This window comes from Arachis stenosperma, chromosome 6 (genome assembly GCF_014773155.1).
Source record: "Arachis stenosperma cultivar V10309 chromosome 6, arast.V10309.gnm1.PFL2, whole genome shotgun sequence".
Classification (NCBI taxonomy): domain Eukaryota; kingdom Viridiplantae; phylum Streptophyta; class Magnoliopsida; order Fabales; family Fabaceae; genus Arachis; species Arachis stenosperma.
This window is the reverse complement of record NC_080382.1, coordinates 18,253,617-18,269,291: the sequence shown is the minus strand read 5'-3', so window position 1 is coordinate 18,269,291 and position 15,675 is coordinate 18,253,617. Positions and strand designations below refer to the sequence as shown.

Genomic DNA, 15,675 nt, shown 5'->3' with positions numbered 1-15,675 from the left:
AAAAAGTTATATAGTTTATATCTTTTCTAATTCTTTTCTTTTATTTTTTTTTCTTCTACCCCAAACCTTCCTTTTTCTTTATTTGCTTAGTGCTTACTTTTTTTCTTTATTTACATACCCTAGAAAGAAGACCTACCCATGCAAAATTTGCAAGTTTCCTATACACACATTAATTTTCATGATTTGTTCCCACTTTATAGGTCAGTTGCCCAACGCACTATTTATAGCTAAACTATCAAAAAAGCTTGAAAGGAATGCATCATCTACAAGGGAAGAAACTTATTCTATAGATGTTATAATAATGCAATAATATGGGGTTATAATCATGGTAGTATATGATGTTACTTTAATTGATGTGCCATGTGTGCATGGTTTAATTAAGCCAAAATTGTGTGTGAATGGAGGAACCAATCATGGAGACTTGTGCTTAATTTATTTATAATATATTAAAATGGAGAGTAACGTAGCACTAAAATGAAAGATTGACATATTATACACTATAGTATTTACCACATGTAGCATAGTAGTGAAAGTGATAACTTTTTATTTATTCACTTCCATGTTTCATAATCATAATACAATATTTTTTTCTTCCCTTTTTTTTTTCCTTTTAAGGTGATTAAATGATAGGTTATGCTACAAAAATTAACACTACTTATATCTAATTTAAGAAATAATTATTACTTTTACACTCAAATAACAGTTACATGCATGCATATTGAGTTATTGACAATGACATACATGCATGCTCGACAACTCTAAATTTTTATGTTCATTTCATATAATTTTCTATGTATGGATCAATTCTCTTTCAACTTAGTCTCATATTGTTTAGAGATAATTAAAGCTAATTAGATAAGATAGTCTTCATATATAGGTTAATTTCTAAGATTAATTAACTTAAACTTAGAATATCGGAATCTATGTACTAAGTTGTACAAAAACGGACCACCAATAATTTATAATGGCACGAAATTAAAGTTGTGACCGTTCTATGCTATTTACTGAAATAATTCAGACTAGGCAGTAGGGTCTGAAATTCTCAAAGCAGGTATAGGGGGTTTAGGGAAGAGATTCCGTTTTGAGACTGCAGATTCTCCGATTTGAATGATGAGAAATTGACAGTAGAGGCTTTCCAAAAAGACAAAGGTCATGTTGTTGGGATCATACATTTATCGATCTATGTATGTGTCTGCATGCATGCATGCATGCATGCCCATTGCCTACTTAATTGGAGTTGGTGATGGACATGTCTCCATCACTTCTTAGTCATAACATATTCATATCATGCTTAGTTACAATCGGATCGTACTTTTTGCTTCTTCCTGAATAATATGCCAAATCAACAACCAAGAGAGAACCTCCTTTTAGAACACTTCTCAATATATACTATAATTTTCAACAATTATAATTAAGTTTTGCTGGTAATAATTGGTAAATAATTGTATCTTGACTATTATAATTAAGTGCACCCAGATTTTTTTTTTTGTTTTATAAATATAAATGTACAAGCATGGACCTCATGGAAAATTGGCAATGCAGAAAAGAGAAAGCACTCTATTGATGTACAGTGTTCTATGGCAATGATGGTTGATCACATTTGACAAAGACAAGAAAAGCTTAAAGAAGAGTTTGTTTGAAGCTCTTGGCCAACCAAATAGCTGTTTCTCTTGGAGAAACCTTCTCAGGCCCAAATGGCTTCAACAAGACTCCAAGTTCATCAAACCTGTGTTGTTGTAGCAGCCTTGCACTGAACTCTAGCAGCCCCTCCAATGCCTCTGCACGTTGCTGCAACGACGAGGTGTCGAATCGATGCTTATGATCAGCAGAGTGTTCACTGTTGGTGTTGTGGACAGTGGCTTTGTCCACAACCTGGATCATGCACTTTTCCTCGCTCGTGGTTATTATTGATGTTGGTGATGGTGATGGTGATGGTGATGGTGATGGGCATGTTACTTTGCCAGGGAAGAAATTATCCTCATATGAGGCCAGAGGGAACTCTGCAATCTTGTCGATTCTCGGAGTGTTAACCGAGACATTGGGAGACTCCACACATTGGAGAAGGCCAATGTTTGCTCTACTTGGTGGTGGAATTGATGCTCTGCGGATTGCTGCATTAGGCATTGGGTGCTGAAAATAAGAAAATGAAATCATTAATTAATGCAATTTGACATGAGAAGTAAACATATATTAAGTAAACATATTTGCTATATGTGTCATATGATATATGATAATACTGGAAAATGAATACCAAACTCAGATGAATGGAACTAATTCAATTCTTACTGTCCTAGATGGAGTCATTTTCTGGCCTCTGAGTGTGGCAGAAGCCTTAGCAGTTCTAAGTGTTGAAGGTCTCTGAACAATTGAGGACTTTCTAGCTTTTGATGATTTATAAGTATTACATTTGTCAGGGACACAGGCAATAGATAGTTCATAGAGCTTCTCTTTTGAATAAGTGGATGATGATCCAATTGCTCTTTGGGTAGAAGAACACTGAGATCCTTGTTCATCAGTTCCAGAAACACTTGGATTCAAGGACCTGTTGTTGTCACTGCTTAATGACAAGCATTTGTCTTGACCAGAAAGAGAAGAAACGGATTCTGGCTCTATGAACCTACTTCTTGCATGGTTTTTCTCATGCCATTGAAATGCCAAAGTACTACTACTTCTGGGGCTACTTAGTTGTAGCTGAATTTTTTGAATGTAAGGCTGAAGATGTGGATGATTCAATAACTCACCAGCCTGTCAAAGATAAAAAGAGAGCCACCATAAAATCTAAAATATGCATTTAATACGGAATTCTGGATAGATGCAAATAAGTACAAGAACATATAAAACATACCGTTGGCCTAAGCTCTGGATTTTTTCGTAGCATGCTTTTCACAAGCCCTCGGCTGAAACAACAAATATATCACAATAAGTCACACAAATCAGTATCATGCAGCTGAATGAGTTCCACAAACTAGATTGGAAATATAATGATTTTATAAAGAACTAGTGAAATTGATAAATGTCTGACATATGCTGTTCTTACATAAACCATCAGTTCATAATGCATATAGGTGCTGACATATAAGAATATAAGATAGATAAACAGGTGAAAAGGGATGATGTGTCAAAACAACTACTGGAGGGAAAGATTGGACTCACAAAGCACTAGAGTATATAGTTGGAAGTGGAGCCACTATAGACTTGTTTATTTTGTTAATCAATGCTTGTATATCCTGCTCAGATGAAAACAGCCAACATATATTAGTCATTGATCTTATGCTATGCTCCAGAGTCCAAACATTAAAAAAAAAGTGTTAAATAGTGAAAACTAATAAGCCATAATATCATGTATGATACAAATATGACATAAACCAGTGGCAAACATCACTTAGGGTAGTAGCTTACAAAAGCTTTAAAAGCTGGCTTGTGAGCAGCCATTTCATAAACACAGCATCCTGGAAATATTATAATTCAAGGCATAGGCATTGTCAAATTAAATTTAAAAACCATATAGAATATGTAATCTCAGAAGAACAAAAGAAATTAAATTACCCAAAGACCAGATGTCTGACTTAGAACCATAGGGTATGTCAGCAAGAAGCTCAGGACACATATAAGTTGGGGTCCCAACAACCTAAATTTAGATCCACAACACATGGTAAATTATCAAGACAAAATAAAAAAGCTGAAACAGCCACGGAAACAGTATTATGGAAGTGTCACTTACTGAGGAAGCAAGATCATCAGATGTCAACATTTTAGCAAGGCCAAAGTCACCTGCATCCAAGAAGTATAACATAAGATTAGCATATATGCTACAAAACAATGCACAACTTTGGGAAAAATCTACATAAAATAAAATAAAATAAAATACTCTTTTTTTTTTCTCTCCAGTAAAAGAAGAAACAACAATACTGGTTTACCTAGACGGATGTCTCGATCTTTTGTCAAGAAAATATTTGAACACTGAACAGAAGAGGGTAAAACATCAGCACAAGCTGGTCCTCAACTTTCTCAGATATATTATTGAACTTTGAAAGTTCCTTTTACCTTGACATCTCGATGAAGTATGTGATTTACATGCAAGTAATCAAGGGCCATCAGCAGTTGAACAAGCCACTTACAAAGTTTCTGTGCATAAGAGTTTATATAGATATCAGTTAGTTGATACAGTTAATTGAAGAGAGTGGGAATAAGAATGTAAGAGTATCCATCAGGGCTAAGAGCGACCAACCTCTTCAGGAAAATGAACACCATTAGCCTTTTTTATAGCTTCAGCCCTGTAGAACAGAAACAGATGATTAAAAAGGCTTCTTAATTGGATTTTCTTAATAAATGCTGTGATTTCACTTCCTCAAACACTTGAGTTCAGTGTGAATCATGGCTTACATATCTCCTCCTTCACAATAACTTAAGACAATACATACAAAACAACCCTGCAAGGGAAGAATATGAATAGTTCTGTTAGTAAATCTACCAAACATATATAATGCAAGTTCTGATTGTCAAGAAAAGACTGACCCTTTCTACCCAGGAATCTTTATGCTCCACTATAAATGGATTTTGAACTTTAGATATAAGCTCCATCTGTAAACCAAGGAAGAAACACAACCAATCATCTTAATTAATCTCCAACAAATTTGAAGGACATCATCATTTCCAGATTGTATGTATATAAAACTATAATTCACATATAAAATTGACAAGAATGAACAAGAATAGGCTTAAGGATCAACTCTAAATTCTCAAGCATTTCACAAATGTAGTGAATTTACCTCCTGATGGGCAGACCTTCGGGCTCTGTCAGTCTGGCGAGCAAGGCGAATCTTCTTGAGGACATATCTAAAGCGCAAGGATATGACATGAATATATGTAAACAATGAAATAACATGTTAATTCTCAAATCACATTGAAGATATGGATTGGAATGATCCTTACTTTTTCTTTTCATGCTTGTGCTTGACAAGAAGAGCAGAACCAAAGGCACCTTTGCCAATCTGTTCTAGAATTTCATACTGCTCCATTTCACTCTACCTCTTACAAGTCAGAGTAACACTACCTGTAAATATTATTACTAGAAACGTTAAGTTCAAGAATTCATTGCAGCAACTAATATGGCTTTAAAACCATGACCTAACATATCAAAGGTGTATAATGAAGAGCTTCAAAATTCAAATCTTGTTGGTTGGTTCAAATGACTTGCCACTTGTTTCATTTAATTGAGGTTATAAATGCACCAAACTTGAACCATACATCAAAGTGCAATCACTGAGCAAAGAAATTTGCATGGTTGCCGACAAGATTTTCACCTGAAGCAAGCAGCGTTCATTGTTTTCACTTCTAAGAAATTAAACAACTGAAATCTGGAAACTAAGACGGAATTAAAGAATGCAAATGGATGCAGAAGAGTACCTGAATTCATGAAAACATGATTTGGCTAAGCAACATAGCGATTTTCAGTTCTGAATTCTGAGGAGTGAGTGAAGACTATTGGTGGCAGTTATTAACTTATTATCATAGCAATATAGTATGATATACGGTACCGTATGATATACGTATTAGTATTTAAAAGTTTAGCAATGATTGTTAGAAAAGAGAGAGGGCGGCAAAACAAAGAGGAAGGGGAAAAATTAGAATGAAGGCAAAAGCGACACCTCAAATTAAAGGTGCATGGATATAACGTATTACATAATTACGTTACACCTTTTTCTTTTCTTTTAATTTGTAGGTATTAATCTTATTTGATATACAATTATAGGTTACGAACTTTCCTTCTTCTGTACTCTGTCGTCTATAAACAAAACATCAAAGAAATAATTAATAGAGAGTAAGCATATCAAAGACGAGTATTAAATAATCATACAGCTACTCCTACTTGCCACTTTAATTTAGGGTAGTATAGTACTTTCGCAGTTAGGTTGTCCATATCTTCGGTTTAGAAATTAAATTTGCATCTCACTCGTCTAATTCACCCGTCTTTATTATGACAGTAACTAATCATTACTAATAAGTAATTAGAAGGTGGGGTTCTCTGTTGACTGTTGAGGGGTCAAAACAAGCAGGTGGCTGAATAGACCTGAAGCCCATTAAAGGCCCAAATTGTTGGGTTATGTTGAGGCCCAAATAAGGAGGCTGCTTGGGAAACGTTGACGCTACACTTTTACCGTACATTGGATTAAATTAGGCCCATATATCGGTCCAAACAAAATTAGGCCCATATATCTTTTACGACTGGGATCTAGGCCCATACTGACCTTGGAGCTACCCTGGCTTAATAAAATTGGCTGACTTCAACCAAGTTGGGTTGTTTTAGTGGTTAGTTCACTAGTCCACTTAAGCAAGTGTCGGGAATTTGAATCCCACCTTGTGCATGCAGTAACCCATTAGTCAGCAGCAAACTCTTAAATGGAGCTCAATACCGCAACAGATTAGTCATTGACCTGTTGGGTTGGGGGATACTGTGAAAAAAAAATTGGCTGACTTCTGTTGTTGTGTTGTATATTTAATTATAAGGAATAAGATTTATATAAAATTTATAAGTATGAATAATTTTCACCTTTTAAATTATTTTATAATTAAATTAGACTCACTCTATTTAAAAAAGAAGTTCATCATTTTTTTTAATTGTAGAGTGGCCTTCACTTTTATTCTTTTCCTCACATATACAATAGCATCGAAAATGAATATCCTATTGTATACAACTATTGTTTAATAATTTATATATATGAAACAAAAATGCCAACAAAAATAGGGCCTACGATAAAGTAATGAAGTGCTTAAAGCACAAAAAGTTCTTCTAAAAGGGACATGAAATTATTTAACTAATTAAGCATTAATAAGAAAGCAAGGGAATAGATGAAGATATATATGAATAGATTAAAGTAAATGATGAATTGGAAAGGAGGTATATATCTCCATAGCCATGTGTAGTAGCTGATTCTCCTTCACCTTTTGTGATGAATTATATTCCCTTACTTAATTGCAAATCATATTAGTGCTCTCTTTCTTAATTACATCCTGTTTGCTTATTTTCTGAAACAGATTAGTGGTGGGTAATATACCATATTTCACATTATTTGTGCATGTGCATGCACCTGACCCTATATATAATTATTAATTAAGAAATTTCATTCTTAATTCAGGAGATTATTTGATTCCAGCTAATTCCTTTTCCTATCGCTAATATAGAATGTTATTATGTTAGTATTAAAAGTGTAGTATTTACATAATTTACTTAATTAATTTAGATTTTTAATTTATCATATATTAGGAGTGAAGCTTTGCACTTTTTTTTTAAGTTAAAAAAAAAAAACAAAGAGCGAATCCAATCGTTGAAATTTCTTCATAAAAAAGAAAAGAAAAAGGTATTTTTATTGTTAATGAAAAAGAGTAGTTATGAAGTGATGAATGATCACATCAATAATCATGTTAAAATCAGAGTTGAAATATAAGACAACTTTAATAACTACTATTTAATGGTATAGATCAATAGCAATTTTAACTTTTTCTTGCACTAAATAATCTGAAGAATGCTTCCACTATTGTCGACTTTCGTCTTTTCCTCTTTTATATTAAGAAAAAAGTGCACAAATAATATTACATAAATTTTAGCTAATCCAATATATATATTTCCTTGTCAAAACTTTCCCCTTTTCCATTAAATTAATTAATTTAGTATGGCTGGATCAGAATTTTATTTAAAAATTTATTTAGTCAATAAATTGCTGTATGTATAAAATTTGAATAAGAATAATTATCTAATAAGAATAATTTTTTAAAAGATATACTGAATAAAAATTTATTAAGAATAAAAAAGTCTGATCTAAAATTATTATTGGCCAATTTGAGTGTTTACTGTATTATGAGAAACATTCCTTTCATTTGGTCAATCCTTAAATTGCTGATAAGTCCTAGTGTCATCTATACACAAAAGAATGTTACTTAACACATTGTGAAATAAATGAAATAATACTTGTCAATATATATTGGGCTTTAATTTTTTCTTTTTTCTTCTATTATTACATTATTGCATTATTGACCATCATGAATATTCCTTTTGCTTTAATTTGGTCAATCCTTAAATTACCCAAATCTATCACCAAACCTCAGCTTTATTTGTTTATAAATAATATTATTTGAATATAATTTCGTGAGACATTATGGCAATCAATATACTTATATTGATTATTAATAAATAAAAGGCTTATTAGTTATTCAATTAATTATTATAATCTTATCAGAATTTTAATTATATTTTACAATTTAAACATTTGAAGTAAAATTCTTATATTAGATTTAAAAAAAATAGTTAGACCTTTTTTTTCTTACTTTTTTTTTGTTAAAACTATGAAATTTTTTTGAAATATTTGATTTTGTCATTTATATAAGATGAATGGTTGAATATTATAGAAATGAATAATATTTTAGGATAAGAGAGATTTTAAAATTATATTGTCATAAAATCACTTTTTCTAAAAATTTAAATTAATAAAAGGTATATGATTATATGAATGATTATATATCTAACATATCTCCATAAACAAGAATCTTTTAATTTTGGATTTGCTTGAATTTTTATCTAGACTTTTTTTTATTTTGTTTTATACTATTTTTTCTCTTTTAGGATAATAAAGATCAAATTTTTAAATTTTCAATTATAGAAATTCTGATAATATATCATAAATCTACTTTTTTAAAAAAAAAACTGAAGATAAAGTATATAAATTATTATATTTCTAACACATAAAATTTATAATTCATTTTATAATAGACGAGAATATATATATATACTCAGGTGGAGTCAATTTTATGTGAAGTTAATAAAAAAGAATCGTTAAATAATTTAAATGATTTGACTAAATTTCTATTTAACAATTCAATTATCAACTTCACGTAAAATTAATTGGATCTAAATTTTCACCAAATAATCACACAATAATATTTTGATTTTGGGAAATATTATGTACGAATAACTTTTTTTATATGCACAAGACAAGGTTGAACGCTGGATGTAATAAGAGGATAAAACAGTTAGGATAAAGCTTAAGAAACCTGGCATCTCTGACCAAAGTTGTTGATGTTATTATCAAGTAGGGTCAATAATAGTAAATTAGTAATACATAGGTAGGGTTGATGACGCAAACACAGTTTTGTCCATCTTATGCATAATAATGATGATGATAACACTAATAGTGGGTCACATACACATGCATTTGAGCCACAAGCTAAGGCATGTGTGTGTGTCCCCAGTTGCAACAAACATGGAAAGTCATATTAATAATTCAAAGTTGAATATCTTTGTGTCATCATGTATAGACTCTTTGAGAAAATTGGAGGTTGATCACTATTGCTTGTGCTTCGATGCAATGTTCTTTATGTTACTCCAAAAAAGTGTATCAATAATGCATAAAAAAAAGAGATAGGAACACACCATATAATATGGAACAAGTCAACTCAAACCTGTTAATTAATTAATTAATTAATGTTGTATAGTGTATACGCCACCCTTTTCTACATATATCATGCATCATATATATTTGTCGTTTATTAATTCAGATGTGAATTCTAATACGAATATATTAAGAAATATTATTAAAATTAAAGTTACATTTTTTTATATTTTAGTAATATTTTATATAACCAAGTGTGAAACAATAATTCTCAAACATATATATAAGCAGGGGTGCTACGCAAGCAAATTATAATTAACAAAAAACGTTATTTAATTTGGTAGTTAATGAGTAGCTAACAAAATAATGCATAGTTATATACATTACTTAGGAGGAAAAGGTAAAAAACAAAGGACTAAGATATTAACATATATATTATTATTTGTATTAAAGATAATCAATCATGTGTATTTTTATTTATTTATTTATTTTTGCAATTCACACTTATAGATGGAATGTTTGCTTGATTGAATAATTATAAACATAGTGTATAAGCAATATCAAGTTGAATACACAATATATATTAACTCTCCCTAGAATAGGACATAGCATTATTTTAATGATTTTTTTGACATATATGCTCTACTTTCTTGAAACTTATTAACTTGCATATCTGAATTTATTTTATTTGTTAGAGATATGATTATTTATATCTCTTATTATTTAATTTATTAAAAAAATATTTTATAACATGATATTAAAAATTTTATAATTGAAAAATATAAAACTTGATTTTTTAGACAAAAAAAATTAGCATAAAATAAACTAAGTAAAAAGAAATTTTATGCAAAAATTTAAACAAACTCAAAAAAGAATATTATTTAAAGAAGTATGTCGTAGATATAATCATTCATATTTTTTTTATCAATTTAATCTTTTAAAAAAAATAGTATCATAATATTATCTCAAAAATATCATAACAAATACTTTAATTACCTATATATAGTTTCTTATATATTAGAAGTAGTAGTATGAGAAACAAACAAATCAATATTTGTTTAAGTTGTCGCGTTATACCAAGTTCATCAATTTGATCTTATCAAATTGTTATCTTATACAATTTTATCAAACTGTATGATAAATTAATAAATATCAATTTAATTTTATCATCATGTATAATCTATTTTCAACACATAATTAGATAATAATTCATTCCTTTACTAAATTAAAGATTGCAACTTAACTGACTTATCCAATTTTGACTTTATGTTAAAATATTAACATTAAAGATATTTTCTAGACTTTCATATGCTACATATGTATATCATTTTTAAATTAACTAAATTAATCAAGTTGTAACATCATATTTATATTCTAATTAATCAAGATTCTATAATAATAATTTTTTTAAACCTCAACTACTCCACTTATAATAATTTATATTTTTATTAACTTCAAACTATAAAAAAAAAAAAGCAATTTTAGTTCTTCTTTTCACACCAACTCAAGAAACAATAACGTTGACTTAATCATCAGAGGTGCAACTGCTAAGTGCAATAGCTAACAAATAATTTGTGTGAACCAGAGATATATATACTCTTTAGAAAGTATTTATAATTAAGAATATTTATCACTAATTCATTTTTTGTTTAGCAAATTCTATATTGAATCTCTCGGGTTTAGTGTAAGCTCACAAAGAATATGATTCTCCTAATAACATTTTTTCCAAACTTAAAACCCTAATTATATGGTTAATTAAGGAAATAAATACCTGTCATCACTTAAACCAGCCATTAGTTAATTGCATGCTTTAATTTAATTTGTAGAAGGTTGTTTTAAGGTGTAAACTCAAGTGCAGTCGACTTTATTTAAAGTTGATAATTGAGTGCCGTTAGATAATTTGACTGATTTAACTAAATTTTTATCTAACAACACTCAACTATCGACTTCACGTGAAATCGACTGCACCTGAATTTTCACCGACTAATAACGAGTTTTTATAACGCTAACAGAATCTAAAGCATTAGTGAAATTCAAATAATAAGTGAAGATACGGATAAATTAAATCCATGATGAAGCAACTAATGAGAGCATCATTAGATTAGATAAGACATCAAAGAATTGGAATCAAATTAAAGGATTTATTTGAAGGGAAAAGAGTAGGTGGGCCCTGGAGGAGACATTGTGAAAGAAAATGCACCATTGAAAGTGGTGGGGACAGAAATTAAACCCAGCTAGCTATTTCTCAATTGACTCATCGCCCATGCCCATATTATTCATTTCTTTTCTTTGGGGAAACACAACCAAACCATTAGGAACAGTTCTTGACCCTTTCTTTTTCCAAACGATCATAAAAACATACATTGGATCATAATGTATCTATATCTATCTATCCATTAACATTTTTCAAATAAATTGTTTTATAACATAATTTTTGTTACAAAAATTTTCTAAAATTCAATTGTTACAAAAAAAATAAAATAAAATAAAATAAAATTCACCCCCTCAAACCTCAAAAAGATTATTATGTGGAGAGAGTGTATTAAATGTTATACATATCTTCAATAAATTTTTGTGACAAGTGGTTCAATAATTATTATAAGTTCATTGATTTTTCATATAATTGGATAAAAAAAAAACTATTTTAGGATAAAAATGCAGAAAATGTAGATATAGAATTTTTTTAAATATCGTTTCGAACATTTATATAACACTTTTTTTAATTTTGATATTAAAAAAACAATGATATTTTATAATGTTATTGGAGTATGGTGTACAAATCAGACCAACAAATTTGTCATTTAAAACATAAATTTAATCTTTAAATTTGTCATTTGTGCAACCGAATTTTTAAAATTTTTATAATGCACAAATCATACTCTCAGATTTATATATATATACCTGAATTTTTAAATATTAATGCACAAATCTAACTTAGATTTGTTTAATAATAATTAAAAAAAAATTTCATATTAAAGAAAAAAACCAATTCTTCCAATAACTATGTATTACATACACTCATTTTTTTCAATATTAAAATTCAACCATATTAGTTTGCACTAAAATTATTTATTAACATCAATAATTAGTTTAAAATATACATTAAAATATAAATATATATTTAAATGAGTTAAATTATATATATTTATTATAAATGACTGATTTTAATAATTAATTTTAATATTAAAATAGCATTTTGGAAAAAAAGTTAGCCTTATATGAATCAAACATAACCATAAAAAGGAAGTGGAAAGAATAAAATAAGAAAAATGCGGAAAAACGAGAAAGAAAAAAGGACAGATGCACAAAGGAGGCCGCCTAATTGAAAAGTGATTAAGGGAAATGACTGCATGAAAGTTTTTTTTTTTGTAACAATAATAAAACTTGTCTTCAAATAATACAAATTATTTAGTATAAAAAACTTTTATTTCAAGAAAAAAAAAGTATCATACTTTTAATGTACACAAGTGGTACGTATATATATACATATAATGCATCTCATAAGTATCATGAAATACTTTATGAAAGGTATATATAGCATAATAGGGCATAGCATCACACAACAGGGACCGTGTATATATAATTCATATACACACAGCAACCCAGTACTGTCTTTTTCTTGCGATGTTAACGGTTTAATGGTAATTACTCACTTTAAAATGTCTTCAAATAAAAATAATATTTAAAAATATTCAGACATAAAGCTTTGATATAATGTTATGAATTCATTCTAAAAATTTAAACTGATAGAAAAAAGTAACATCTATAACTATATCTCTAACAATATAAAATATATTCGTATTTTATCACATTATTATCTTCATGTATTCAAGATATCTTAACGTGAATAATAATGGTCTTTAATTGAATGGTGAAAATCACTCGAACTATCCATTGCAATGCTACTACTATCTATCATCGACATATGTAGCGACTCCAGACAGAAGTATATGAAAAAGAAGAAGAGATGAACAAGAAGAAGAGATAAAGTGTATAAAAATTTGGGAATTTAGGATTATATATATATAATAGAAGAGACCAACGTGAGTACAATGTAAATTAAAAATTAGCTAGCTCAATTAGTCGTTGGACCTCTCTAACGTGGCAAACTAAGTTTATGTTAATGTTCTGATAATGATTCATCACCAGAAATGTGCTCAGAACTCTATCCGGAGAACTACAATAAAAAAATCAAAATCTTAAGAATTACATTATTTATTTACGTAAATTTCAGAGACCACTGTATATAGGTATTTCCTCCTCGAACTTTATTTCCTTTGATTTTTGGCCACGCATTTTGAGTTGCTTCATTTCAATTTTCAAGTTGAATAACATATATATGGTAAGAGTTACTATTATTAAGGCTCTGAAATTTATATATCCAATAATGTGACCAAAGATAAGAGACATTTTCATAGGTTTGCTGTTCCTCCTTTGTCTTCTGGGGAAAGAGGACCATGCCCGTGACATTTGATTCTCCCCTGACCAGAATTATATATATGCCATCATGTACCATATAAAATTATAATTATTTGCATTCACATGCTTTACTCAAATATATGTATAATTCATACGCGTCTTCGCCATTTCACAATAAGAACACAAAGTTAAACCACCAGGTTCTTCATTCAAAATAATAAATTTCATTTATGCACACGTTAAATTATATCTTTATATTAACAAAACATTATATCCATATACAAGTTGCACATTAATTATATTGGTCACGGGATGCTCTTAATTTGTACCATTCTTCTTCCGTACAATAAAACCACATAATGTCCTCTATTTTGCTGATGTACAATACTAATTAAAAAAGGGAAAATAATTATTGGAAAAACTTGCAAGCTAGTAACACTATAGATTATGAAAACATACAAAATATAATAATTTGCATGAAAATTTGTTTCTTTTTACTCTATAATAATAATTTCCATATTATTTATAATTATTTCATCTGTTCTATGCGACGAGCACGAAACTACCAGTACAAGTACTAAACGAACGTACTTGTCACATGTGCGTGTGGTAATAATGTTATTCCACCCACTTGGATAAATAGGCTAGTATCCCAAAACAAATAAAAAATTATTTTAAAATATTTTTTTATTTTACATTTTTTTAATTATTGTTTATTTTTATTTTGTGTTTTTTAATTACTGTATGTTAAAATAATTGAGTAATATTAGATAGAAATATAATAAATGTGTGATTATAAATATTAAGTTAAACTATATTTGTAGGTAGTTATCTTTTACTATTATTGAAAACAATTATATCAGGTGTATATTAAAATTAGACACAAAAATTAATTACTACTTATTAGAATAATATACATATTAAAATATATAAAATATATATTAAAAATAATTAAATTATACATATATATATATATATAAAGTATATGTATATAAATACAGGATAGTTAATTTCAATAGCTAATTTTAGTATGTAAATAATATTTTTGTAACTTATTTAAATGATTATACATAGATATAAACATTGTAAAAATATTATTATGAATATATAATATGTTAATAAAATAGGTTTGAACAAAACTTTTGTCGCTGATTTTTAAATTATGTGGCTTGAAACCATGTTTACCTCTTTTGGTTAGGCATTCACATATATACACTGTATTATGTTTCAACCAAAAAAAAAAAAAGAAGAAAAAAAGAAGAAGAAACAAGAAACTCTAGAGTTGATGAATGAATAATGAAGTGGCATTTGCCAAACTGTGTTGTGTAATTAAGCTTAAAGGAATAAGATACGTGAGCTTGTAGCATATTGCTACCATGTGTTTGGCAGCAGGTATATACAAGACAAAAGACATGAGGGAGGGCATACTGGGAGAGTTCCAAACTATATAATCATTATTATTTCAATTCTCACTTACCTTATTATTAAGGGAACACTCAATAATATCCATCCATCTTGTTTTTCTTTGGTTAACATGTCACCTTCCCTTTAATTTCCAATTTCCACTAATCTCTTCATTGTGCTATCAACTATTCAATAATAATAATGTGCATGCTATCAAAAATTAATATAACTTACACTCACATGTATCTGGAAAAAAATGATTGAAGTACCGACTCTAAATTTTGTGACACAGAAATATATTTAATTCATGTGATATAAAATCTAAGATTGAATAAATAATATAATAAGGGGTCCATTTTGAAGCGCACTCAAAACTAGGAAAAGGAAGAATGATCCAAGACCACATACACACACTCAATCTCATTTCGGGGTGTTAAGTAAATAATTATTATCTTGAACAACATAAATA

The 15,675-nt window shown here is 28.9% G+C and overlaps 1 protein-coding gene across 4 annotated transcripts; it reads right to left on the bottom strand.

The window, feature by feature from the left end:
- Window positions 1–1,426: 1,426 nt before the first annotated feature.
- LOC130932974 (serine/threonine-protein kinase Nek4-like) lies at window positions 1,427–5,575 on the bottom strand. 4 transcript variants are annotated; one of them, XM_057862450.1, is made up of 16 exons: window positions 5,407–5,525; window positions 5,194–5,303; window positions 4,933–5,049; window positions 4,770–4,836; window positions 4,516–4,581; window positions 4,384–4,430; window positions 4,229–4,274; window positions 4,045–4,125; window positions 3,918–3,960; window positions 3,722–3,771; window positions 3,547–3,628; window positions 3,400–3,449; window positions 3,154–3,227; window positions 2,846–2,897; window positions 2,287–2,745; window positions 1,427–2,130 (listed from the first exon to the last, which is right to left on the bottom strand). In XM_057862450.1, the coding sequence occupies exons 3-16, from the start codon at window positions 5,016–5,018 to the stop codon at window positions 1,621–1,623; spliced, it is 1,713 nt and encodes a 570-aa protein (XP_057718433.1). In that variant the 5' UTR covers window positions 5,019–5,049; window positions 5,194–5,303; window positions 5,407–5,525; the 3' UTR covers window positions 1,427–1,620. The 4 variants fall into 4 exon arrangements, with proteins under 4 accessions (XP_057718433.1, XP_057718435.1, XP_057718434.1 ...); XM_057862452.1 differs by having other exon boundaries at window positions 4,933–5,053; window positions 5,248–5,303; XM_057862451.1 differs by lacking the exon at window positions 5,194–5,303 and having other exon boundaries at window positions 4,933–5,053; window positions 5,407–5,575.
- Window positions 5,576–15,675: the final 10,100 nt, after the last annotated feature.

Coding starts and splice junctions, on each gene's coding strand:
- LOC130932974 (XM_057862451.1), bottom strand. CDS start 5,018: ATGGAGCAGTATGAAATTCTAGAACAGATTGGCAAAGGTGCCTTTGGT. Junction 4,275..4,383: donor TATTGTGAAGGAGGAGATAT/GTAAGCCATGAT, acceptor TCTGTTCTACAG/GGCTGAAGCTATAAAAAAGG. Junction 2,746..2,845: donor ATCCAGAGCTTAGGCCAACG/GTATGTTTTATA, acceptor TATCTTTGACAG/GCTGGTGAGTTATTGAATCA.